At 40.1% G+C, this 12,137-nt stretch overlaps 1 protein-coding gene across 8 annotated transcripts in view; it reads left to right on the top strand.

Moving 5' to 3' along the window:
* The window catches only part of Lekr1 (leucine, glutamate and lysine rich 1), a 179,879-nt gene that overhangs the window by 85,955 nt on the left and 81,787 nt on the right, over positions 1-12,137 (top strand). For 7 of the 8 annotated variants that reach the window (XM_071615557.1, XM_071615555.1, XM_071615558.1 and 4 more), the window contains one exon: positions 4,853-4,934. The exons of the other annotated variant lie outside the window; for it this stretch is intronic. In XM_071615557.1, the coding sequence (XP_071471658.1) occupies positions 4,853-4,934 (82 nt within the window). The remainder of the gene's footprint in view (positions 1-4,852; positions 4,935-12,137) is intronic. 8 annotated transcript variants of the gene reach the window in all.

Below are 12,137 nucleotides of genomic sequence, written 5' to 3' on the forward strand. Positions count from 1 at the left end.
CATGAGCCAAAATAAACTTCTCCTCTAAGTTGTTCTTGTCAGGTATTTTGGTGGCAGGGATGAAAAGATAACTAACACAGTGACTTTATAGATTGTTACAGGAAAATATAGGTAAAATGCCCATTTTTACTCTTCCCCAAAGATGACAGCTGTTGACCCCAGGGCTGTGTGCAAGAACAGGGTCCACAAGGTGAGAAGTGATGTGCCCCAGGGAAGGGAAAGAGGCTTTACACCAGCCAAGGTAGCTACAGGCACCCTGAGCTCCCAGCATGCTGTGGCTGCTGCCCTCCTCTTGTATGTGAGGCCACTTAGTCCACAGGAGAGTCTTGGGCACCAGTAACCGCCTTCCAGGCAGGGGAACTGAAATGCTGAAATCACACAAGTGGCAGGAAGAGGAGCCAGGATTGGACATGAGGCAATCTGGCTTTAGAGCCTGTGCACAGCCCTCTGAACTGTCCTGTTCCAGTGTGCTAGAGTGTACTTAAAAGAAAAGCAGCTTCAGTTTCTTATTTAAAAGAGTTTCCTGTGGACCTCTGGGTGCTGGTTGCTTTTCCATTTTGCTGCTTGAGTCTTGAATCATTTTCCTCCAAACAGCACTTTGCACCAGTTTTGAATTTTCAGTGTTTATAAGGAAGTTTTAAGCTTGAATAGCTTTCTGCTATAAAGGTTTTATTTATTGTCTTCTCAAACATTATATCAACTTAATATGCCCTCCACATGACAAGGTTTTATATCATCCTATAAAATAGTTAACTATGAGTACCTTTTATATTTGTAGGTTCTAGAAACCTTTTGGAATACCAGGGTTCTCTTAAATGACTAATTGCCTCAAATCAGATGCTTGTGGAATGCCATCCGGCAGGCAGCTGGCTTCGTGTGAAGAGAGCCCAAGAGCTCTTTTTTTGCTTTGTTCATTTAAAGCCATTTGCTGCTGCTTTACTATCTGTGAAGAACCCAGTCACATCCTGGCAGAACACACTGCTGTGAATTTTGGGTTGTCTCTCTGGGCTCTGCCTTATGGCTGCAGGGTGTTGGAAGCCAGTGCTTCCTTCCTTTCTGTGGGCATTAGGGCCTTTGCAATCCAAGTCATGCTGAATACAGAAAACTGCAGGTGAACTGTCTCACCACAGAGGACTGCAGCCTCTTCCTCAGGAACCGAGCTGTTCTGAGCTGATGCTTCGTTCTTTTGCTGTGTATCCTAACTGTATTCCTTCATTATTAAGGACAGGAATGGGGCACTCTGCTTCTGAAAACGAGAGGACCCTGCAAGTCTGCCAGAACCTATGGTAAACCCACAGGATACTTGTGTCCCATTCAGAACAGGAAAGATATGTCCTATCTTTTTTAAAAAAATAACTCTTAGCAATTCTTGATTACAAAAAATATATCTAAAAGTTTAAAAAAGAGCCATGAAAATATATTAACTCCTAATTATACACTGGGTACCTATCTACATTATGTACTATTTGTATGAATGTTTGTCATGGTCTCTGCTTATATAAAATGTTTTCTTTGTTGATATTACTTGTGTTTTCTGTTTTTGTCGACTTCACTTGACAGCCTTCAGAGGTTCTTGTTTTTAAAAAATGAAACATGTATTTTACTTTTCCAATTTTTACTCAAAGTTGCTGTAAAATATATGCCAAATAATCTTGAAGGAATTGGCTCTCTACTCATTGGGTTCTATAAATTAAAGACTAAGCATCTGTGTTTGTTTAGAACTGGAGGGGAGAAAGGGAGCTTGGGCAGGTAGGCAGGCAGAATTATAATGGAAGTGCAGTAGCTGTTCTCTTCCTCTTGAGCCAGGGTGGTGTAGTCAGTTCTGTAATGGTGATGCACAATCCTTTTTAAATGTGAGCCTCAGGATACTTCTCAATGCTGTAAAAATGAGCTTCAGTTAGCTGCCATTCTTACCATCTAGCTGCCATTCTTACAGTCCAACAATTCTCAGGTAATTGAGAATTAATTGCAGAAAATTCACATGCCAAACACCAATTCCTTGTAGTTTCTTTCTTTTTTTTTCTTTTAACTATAGCTACCTTCAGAAATAATATCATATGGGCTCTGAGCCCTGCTTCATCTGGTTTAGGATGTGTCCTGACATTTATAGGATGGCATAGTTGTGTTCTCTGATGTCAGTGCCGTAAATCAGCCCGGTGACACCGCCTTTGTTTTAATAGTTTTATTATTCAGACAACATTAATTTCTAAACTTTCAAAACTAACCCTTGAAGTGGGAAATTCTACCAGTTTACTACATATTTTATGTGAGATAATACTTCTCATTTGTCTTATGGATACCATTTTAAAGATTCTGGGAATTTGATAACAGATCTGTAGCCACTCTGATCTCACTTTTCATGGACAATTATATGCTAGCCCTGCAGGTTTTATAGCCAGGAGTGGTTGAATCATTAGAGAGATACGGACTTGGGATCCACTAGACCGAAGTGTGAATCACAGGCTGACATTCTGACCAGCCACATGGACTTTAATAAGCTGATTAATTTGATCCTTAGAATCCTCATCTGTAAAACAAAATGTGCACTTGTTCTTCACAGTAGTTGTGACCATGCATGAAAATCATTCAGGGGAGAGCACCATGCTCAGTGCAGGGACCAGCACATGGGGATAAACACCCACTTCTCCCCGCTTTCCTCAAGAGTATGGTTGGTCGAAATCTGAATCTCTCCAAGCCCTGCATGAGCTGAAGAGCAAGTCAGCACCTAATAGCACATTCACGAAATGCCGTTTTTGAAAGGTTTAACTCAAAAATAAGTTTTCTGTATGTTACTTTTTTCTCCCATATAAAGATATCACTTAGTAAATGATGAGATGTGTGCCCTACAGATAGATCTCACTCAAGCCCATAATTGCGTCTCATTTTGAGGGGCTGTCCTGCCAGGATCCTGCAGCAGAGCTGAACATCTTCAGTCTGTTGATGCAGCTCATTCATCCACATGAATCCTGAGTCCCTGAGGCATGGGACTCAGGATGGGGATATTAGCACCTACAGGGCAGTATAAGGGATACAATTAAATAATGTTTATGAGAAAATGTTGACCAAAGGATACGGAATTTCAGTTAGGTGGAATAAATTCAAGAGCTCTATTGTGGTACCAATGATGAATAACAATATGTTGAATTCTTGGAAATCTTAAGAAGTGTTCTCACCACAAGAGAAATGATAAGTATTGGGGTAATGCATACATTAATTGATTCAGTTTAGACACAATGTGTACATATTTCAAAACATCATTTTCTACATGATAAATGCAAATTATTTTTATTTTTCAACTAAGTAATTAGTTAAAAATAAAAATGTGAAAGTACTGGATGAAACTTAAGATTTATACAAATGTCTGGGAAATTCCAAGTAAGACATTTGTTTGGGATGAATTTGTTTTCTGATTTAAGGAACTGGCTCTTTGTTCCTTAAAACAAAGATTAAAAGGCAGGTTGAAGATTTATATAGATAGAAGTTTTATATATTTTTATGACCACACAAAGATTTTAATGTTTACCGTTAAAAATATATTATTGAGGGCTAGGGTTGTAACTAAGTGGTAGAGCCCTTGCCTAGCATGTGTGAGGCACTGGGTTTAATTCTCAGCACCACATAAAAATAAATAAATAAAATATCTATCAATGACTAAAGAAAAACGTTAAAAAATATTTAATTGTGTGTGTGGGGGGGTGTGTATAAAAAAATATTGAGGGTGCAGTGATGCACACCTGTAATCCCAGTGACTTAGGAGGCCAAGGAAGGAGGATCTTAAGTTCAAGACCAACCTTAGCAACTTAACAAGGCCCTGTCTCAAAAAATAAAAAGGACTGGGAATAGCTCAGTGGTAGAACTCCCTGAGTTCAATCACAAGTACAAAAAAAAGTTATTAAACAATATATTAGTTGAGCAAATGAAACATAAATTTATAATTCCAGTGTTTTGAATTACTTTTTTTCTGTAGAAACCAGTTGGTCCAGCTATGTATGTTTGTTTTCTACTTTATTCCCAAAAAGGACTCTCACAGGCTGGGTTCAGATCACAGTTGTCACACATGGTCTGATGACAGGACTTAGACATGTCAAGCCAGTTCTTTCTGCTTTGGTTTTAGTTCTGCATCTACACGCTTAAGACACAAGATTCTTCAATAATCTTCAAATACTGCTTAAATTCCCCATTCCACGACTCAGGAGGCCAATTTCCTGCTGTATTCTCTCAGCTTTGAAAGTCACAAAAAATGCCTGTTAGATGTTACCCTGACCTAACAAGTTCTTGACCATGAGTCTGGTGCACGACTTGTCTGCTTGAGCCCTGCCAGGAGAACTCAGCAGTGCCTCTTGGTTCTGAATCACGAGAGCACTCAGGCCATCAAGTGTATCAGAAACGAGCCACAGGTCAGAAATCCATGTGTCAGCTACATATGTGACCTTTAGGGACATTAGCAAAGTTCACCCCATTGGCTGTTTTCAGATCAGCTTGCCGATGGGGGCAGAATAGGCCAACAAATCAGGTTCCACCAAGATCTGTTATTTCTGTGGGTATTAGTGGGGACAGCCAGACTGTCAGCGGTCACACAGGCTAAGTGAACTAAACACTGTGTTATCCTTTTGGAACTGAGAGGCAACTTTTAAGGAATATGATTTACTCTACAAAAATATCTGGACATGGACTAGGGCTGTGGCTCAGTGGTAGAGTGCTTGCCTGACATGTATGAGGCACTGAGTTCGATTCTTAGCACCATGTATAAATAAATGAGTAAAATAAAGGTCCATCAATGTCTAAAAATAGTTTAAAAAAATTTTGGACACTTTCTATGTGCTAATGAGAGAAATACATTGTTTCATTTCAGATTTACAGTGTCAAGTAGAGGCCCTTGGGTTAAGACTTCAGAGGACAGTGACGGAGCTGGACAACTGTAAAGAAATGCTCGCGTAAGCTGTTAACTATTAAACAGAGTGCAAGACTCCAGTGCTCTGTACATGTGCCACAAAAATGAAGAATTTAGAAAGACCCGGGGTGTGCTCTGCTCCCCGGGCAGCCCCTCAGCTGTGTGGATAATAGTGCGTTGCTGCTTTCCTTTGCTGTCTTGCTGGTCTAGATTGTATGTATTGAAGGACCTGTAAGTATTTTTTAAAACAGAAAGGGTTTATTTTCTTCACTAAGAAAATTATCAGCTGTTTTGTGACCTTTTGGCTAAGATCAAGTATTGAAATTTACCTAGCAATATATTAATGTTTTCCCTGGTTGTTCAGAGGCAAACAATGTGAAACAGTCGCTGAACTTTTTTCTTTATTTTTATACTGTCTATCCATAAGAAGTAGTACTGGAGTTGTTTTGTAACATGGTAGCTTCAAAAAGAAAGCTGAGCAGCTTGGAAATGCTGGTGTATTTATATAAATGCAAAATAAAATATTAGACAACAAATGATAAAAATGACCTTGTAAAATATCCAGAGCACTACTACTTTTAACAATTAATTCTTTTAAGAAATTTTGAAAGTTACTTTGTTGTCTAAATATAGCATATCTATAATTATAAAACTAAAAATAGAATGTAAGTAATCTTTGAAATGTAAGTAAATTCTTTTACTTTGTTATATATAATCTGCTAGCTCTGGTTTTCAGTTCCTGTAATTTAGAGGGATGAACCTCATAAGAAATACAAATATTTAGAATGCTTAGCAACCAAATGTTTGTGTTGACCATGGGCTACTCCTAAGAACCATGTGTTTAACAAAGTACTGGACACTGTAAGGAGGAACAAATCCCCAAAATGCTCCATCAAATTAATGCATACCTGGATTATTTGTAGCAAAATAGTGTGGTTATTGAAAGCCAAGAAAAATAAATATTCATGCTGTGTAACATGGAGGTTAATAGTCCAGCAAGCCCAGCAGTTCAGCTGGCTGTCTGTGTAGGGTGGCTGGGGTGAAGCCGTGATGGACAGGAGTCCTTGGGGACACCCCACCTGGGCCCAGGTAGTCAGCTTCTGGGAGATAAGAAACATGACAAACTGGATGGTGGTTGTAAAAGAAAAAAGAAAAGAAAAATCCTTGTTTTCCTCCCTCTGAAAGCAGAAGGGAGGGCTTTGGCCAAGCTGTGGCTCTGGGAAAGCAGCTTCATCAGGCCACAGCTACCATGGGACATTTGCTTTCTGGAGCTCAAGAAGTGAAAAGAGCACAGTTCAGAAGCAGGGAGATTACTAGCACTGGCCTAAGCTAAAAGGGAATCCGTGGGCACCCCAAGACTCAGCTGGTAGAGTCTTGGAAGTTAGGAGAGAAGCTAAACAGAGAGAAGCCTACCGAAGAGAAGGGCTACAGCTTATGGTTGTTGCATGGAGAGGAAGTTTGCACAGATTTCTTTTTATATACAAGGAGCCATCCCATTTACAATTAACACATTCCTGTGGTAGTTTTGTTAATTATATTGTAAGCATAATTTGTGACATGAGTACTGAGAAATGATGGGGGTCAAGGTAGACTGAAGTTGTGGGAGAAGTACACACCCTCACCAAGCCCAGCAGGCTAATTACCTACAGGCGATCCCGTACAGTTGCAAAACTGCTGAACTGTGTTGGTTATAAAACCAGTGATTCCTACTCACAAAAGGTCTTCTTGCAATGGGAAATTGGACAGAGCCCCCATTTTCAGAAAATGTGAACTATGAAAGGCAACTTAAAATGCCTCCTGTCCTAGAGACCTTTTCAGTGCTGCCTGCCTCCAGCTTGTCCATCTACACTGTTCACTTTCACCACGAGGATTCAGTTGGGGAGGATGGGCAATTGGGAGCAGTGCCTGGGACTCTTCAAGTCTTGGGGTGTTCAGAAGCCAGGGGGTTCCCCATAGTCAACTAGTGCTCTTTTATTTACAGATTGGAGGCAAATTTGTGGCTTGACCATTTTTTAAATGATTGATTTTTAAGTAAAAAATAATTCACTCAAAATTGGTAGAGCTTGTTAATAAGTTGGAAAGTTACTGTGCATACTCAAACCTCTTTGGACTTCTAGAAATTAGAAAATGCTGTGGCATCTGTTTCCTTTAATTTTTATCCTCATCTTTTATAGAGGACTGGAAGTAGGAATGATTTTTACCTATTCAACTTAGATAATTCTCTTGTTTAAATATTTGGATATTCATTTTATAGATTTTGATATAAGACGAAGAAGCAGTTTACACATGGATGAAATTGGTTTTTATTTTTCCCTTTGATATTTTTAAGAAAATATTTTCTATAGGTTATAAAAACATTGTTGTGTATTTGGAATCAGAGATTCTTATCAATTAGGATGCTTTGGGCTCCAAGTAGTTAGTTGATCCAGAGGCTCAGCAGTGTCTCCAAGGATCTTGATTTTCTCTCTTGTCTCCATCCTGCTGCCTTGAGCATTGGCTTCGACCCAAAGCTAGCTAGCTCCCTTGTGATCTGCAGGTGGCTGCAATTCCAGGTGCCATGTACATACAAGGCCACCAGAGGCAGGACCGGCCTTCTTTTCTGGTATGTCCTTAGAAGCAAGGAGAAAAATTACCCGGAAGCCACCAATTAGACCTCTCCCTACACCCCCTTGGCTAAAACCCTTTACGCACCCTCTCCTAAACAAGTCACTGGTAAGGGGAGCAGGACAACCAAAGTGAGCTCACGTCTGGCAGGCTCATCCTGAGAGAAAAAGCAGGTTTGATCCCGGGGCCAGGGAGAAAGCCGCAGTGAGGGCCAAGCCGCCGCGTTTCAGCTCTGAGGCAGAGCATGAACAGGGCTCTGCCACGTTGATGGCAAGGCTTTCTACAAGCTTTATTTCTAGGAATCATAATATTTAATCAATTAAGGGGAGACCTCCCTGAAATAATGAAAAATGTGAAGACTGAAATTCATTTTTATAGCTTTTAAGTATAGGTAGATATGAAGTGTGTCTTTATTATTTTTATGTAGATATTGAAGAAGGACTGCCCTAGATGGTGAAAGATTTTCAGGAGTTCCTGGGAGATGATGCATAGGAAGGGTCGACTCTGTGGAGGAGTAATGGAGAGGAAAGCCACTTGTGAGTGGTGGCAGTGGACATGTGACAGGCAGGACCTTTCTCGGAATCAGTTTAAGACCAGAAAGTGGAACCTGGTGAATCTTGGGTAGTGGTTGTCTGACTCCCATCTGTGGACAAATCCTGGGGAGCTTGTTAAAACCCTGTACTACAGTGTGACCTCGTCCACTCAAGCCCAGAGTCAGATTTCATTTCCAGAGATGCTCCGATTTCACATTTGGGCCTAGAGCATCTCCAAGCAATCACACTTTGGTGAATTCCCATGTGTTCTGATGTAGGAGGTCCACTGACAGCTCCTCTGAACATGTAGGCCAACTGGTCTACAGCAAACCCCTCTAGCCAGCTGGCCTTGTATGAGCAGCATTCACAGAGGCATCTATAACCTCAGGCTAAAGCAGTGAGTGCAGAAGCTGGAGCCAGGGAGCTGGGGTCCCCGCAGCTCAAGATGAAACTCAGTGCCCACCTCAGATAGCATAACCTGCTCCTTTGTACAACCTCCAAAACAGCCAAGGGTGAAATGAACAGGAAAGCAGACAGGCAGAGGCTCTTAAAGCTGGGGTGAACACACAATGAAAAGTTGGTGTGTAAGGAAAAACATACTCCCCACACACCCCCAAATTGGTTAGGGGTTGCACGGGGAAATTTTAATACCTTAGGAAATTGGTAAATAGCAACACAGGGATAACTGATATCCTCCAGAGTATGTCCAGAATTGTAGCCTAAAAGAAAAACTATTAGGAAAAAAGAAGCTATTAGGAATTTGAGACATTAAAAAAAGATCATAAAAATGATGATCCCCTTTTGTTAAAAGTGTATATGAGTGATAACACACATGAGGGCTTAAGTCCCCAGAGTGGACGTTTGGAAGGACTGTAGCAGCACCTCCAGGAGTGAGCATGGGGTGTGTGTGCAGATTCTTACTTCACCCTGTACACCTACACATTGTGTAGTTTACAGTATAGATATGTTTGTTCTCATGTATGTCATCAAAAGAACATATTCACTTAAGGTGGTTTGGATTTTGTCAAGTACTAATGAATATGGTGGTCCCCACCCCTGATCTTTAAGGGGATATATTCCAAAACCTGTGGACGCCTCAAACCATGGGTAGTACCTGACTTCTCATATAATATATGTGTATATACATGTTTCCTATATACACATACTGTGATGAAGTTTAATTTATAAAATAGACACAGTGAGAAATTAACAAAAATAACAAATTATAAAATAGAACAACAATTATAGTGACATACTATAACGGGACGTATGGGAATGTGGTCTCTTAATCTTGGAACATCTTATCATATGCTCCCTTCTGGCAAGATGCCTTGGTGCTGCATGCTAAGATGGAGTACCGCAAATGAGGTATAGGCATGGGGACATGTAGGTGTGGGAACATGTAGCTGTAGACCAATACAGAAGGGTCACTTAGTCACTGGCACTGAGGTGCCAGGACAGTCAACCTGGGGCTGGAAGTGGGCAGCACACACAGCGTGGGTGTACAGAGAAGCAGGTGGTTTGTGCCTAGGGCAGGATGAGATAATAATGACATCTCATCACACTACTCAGAACTGTACACGACTTAAAAGTCATGAATGTTCATTTCGGTAGTATTCATTTTAACATTTTCAGACTGTGTTGGGTAATGGAAATTGCAGACAGCAAAACCACAAAGAAAGCGTGTCTAAAATGGTGTAATGGATGATTTTCTAACTTAGAGACCTTCATTACGTACTTACACTTGACTTTCATTAACAGCCACTAATTAATTAATTAACTAGTTAATTCTTGCTTAACTAATAATTTGAGCAATAACAAGCTTACAAACAACAAACATTATTAATTTGTAAAGCTCTTACTTGACCTCTCAGTGACATCTGACTTGGCCAATCTGTTCTTGGACCATTCTCTGTTTTTGAGATTAAGTATCAAGTTCTGATTTTCTTCTTATCTCTGCTCACTTGTGAGCAATTTTTGTCTGGCAAGCCTAAAGTAGCCTGGTGACATTCCAGTGGCAGTGTCTAGATCTACTTTCCACCTGCCCTAACTTGAACAAGCTCATTTCACTTCATTTATTCATTCAATACAGAATGTTATTGATGGCTGACTATGTGCCAGAATGGTTGTGTGCAGTACTATACACTGGATTGGCAGGATCCCAGAAAGCCACTTAGATAATTTCAGGTAATGCTAAGTGCTGCAGAAAATATAAATAAAATAGTTAGGATGTGAGTTAAGGGGAGGGGTGATGTACTTGTGCTGGAAGGACCAAGACAGAAGCCCTGAGCAGAAGGCCTTTTGAGTTAAGCTTTGGAGAACAGAATGGAGCTGGCCGTTCTAACATGCCAGCATCTGAGACCAGGAGATCCAGGACTTTTATGAGTTCAAGGAACATGAAGAAGCCCAATTATGATAGAACAGTGGCTCCCGAAGATTTTAATGTCCTAATCCCTAGAATCTTTGTATTCCTTACATGGCAGAAGGAACTTTGCCGATGTGATTAAATTAAGGATTTTTGAGAAGGGAAGATTATCTTGTATTATGCAGGCACATCCCACGTAATCACAGGAGTCCTTGCAAATGGGAAGCAGGGCAGGGGTTCAGAGTCATGAAAGTAGTTGTGAGGGCGGAAGTAGAGATTGCAATCATGTGATCTGAAGACTCAGGAAGAGACTAGGAGCCAAGAAATGCAGATGATCGCTTATATTTTGACGTATCCTTCTAGTCCATTTTTCTAAGTGTTTAATACTTTTAAGGTAATTTGTGTCATACTTTATGTCCTGTTTTGCAAACTTTTCTACTCAGTGATTTATCCTGGATATTTTTATATGTCATTATATATTTGTGGATGATCATTAAATACATAGTATTCTTAACCTGGATGAACAATAATTTATTCACTAATCCCTTATCTTAGAATGTGCAAGTACTTCTCTTTCATAAGTTAGTACTTAGAAAATTCATATAGACAAAACTTTTTATTCACTATTATTTCCTTGGGACAATTTTTGCTAAAATCAAATATTTAATTATTGCCCCCCAATAAGATTATACTGATTTATTTATATCAGCAATATTTGTAAAGACCCATTTTTCCACTCTCTAACCAATATTGAATTTATAACTTTAAAACTTGATAAGAAATTGTACCCTCACATTTATGGCTTCTTTCCTTTGTGACTCAGTGAACATGGCCTTTGACTTCTTGTCTTGTATTTTATAATATATGCATATTTTCTTCCCGAGCTGTTTGAAGATACATCCCACACAACATGGCCCTTACCTCTGCACATTTCATCCTGCCTTTCCTCAGGACAGTGGAATTTTACGTAACCACCATGGAGTCTTCAGTGTCATAAATCAACATGTAGTTCTTTAATCTGCCAAAAATATTTCAGTTTCATCAGTTGACCCAATGATGTCCTCTGTAGCATTTTCTCCTTTAGTGCAGGATCCAGTGTAGGGTCAGTCTGCTTGTATCTCTCTTCAACCTTCTTTATCAAACTGTCTTTCCACAGACTGTCTTTGTCTTTTTATGACCTTGACATTTTTGAAGAATGCAGAACTCCTCATGCTTTTTTAAAATAAAAGTTTTCCTCATTTTTTTATTGGTCTGTTTCCCGTGATTGGATCCTGTGTTTCTCAACCAGAAAACCAAATAGGTGGTTTTGGCTCCTTAGCCATCTGGTTCTTCACTGGAGTGAACTGACCCCAGAGGAGTCACTAACATGCATGGGGACAGGAGTGTGATTACCCCCAACCCAGTGCAGTCAGGTGCATATATGCCCTTCCTACAGGGGAGAGGACTTGGGGTGAGGAAGTTTGAGGGGTCATCAGTGATTTTAGGTGAATGAATGGATCCAGTGCTCAGACAGTATAGAACAAGATTTTGGGGGAAATTGAATGGGTCTGGGAAATGGGAAATAGCTTGTGACAGAATCTGTCCAGGTATGGTTTCCTTCCTGAAGATGCACATTTAGTTAGTGAAAACTCAAGGAAGGGACCAGAGGTGATTCTTTTCTTCTTTGGCAGTTCCAGTCTTTAAGTGGAAAAGGCCACCTCAGAATAAAGCCTCTTCCAGCACCTGCTGCTCTCCAAGGGTCTTG

This window comes from Marmota flaviventris, chromosome 8, assembly GCF_047511675.1.
Source record: "Marmota flaviventris isolate mMarFla1 chromosome 8, mMarFla1.hap1, whole genome shotgun sequence".
NCBI classification, from domain to species: domain Eukaryota; kingdom Metazoa; phylum Chordata; class Mammalia; order Rodentia; family Sciuridae; genus Marmota; species Marmota flaviventris.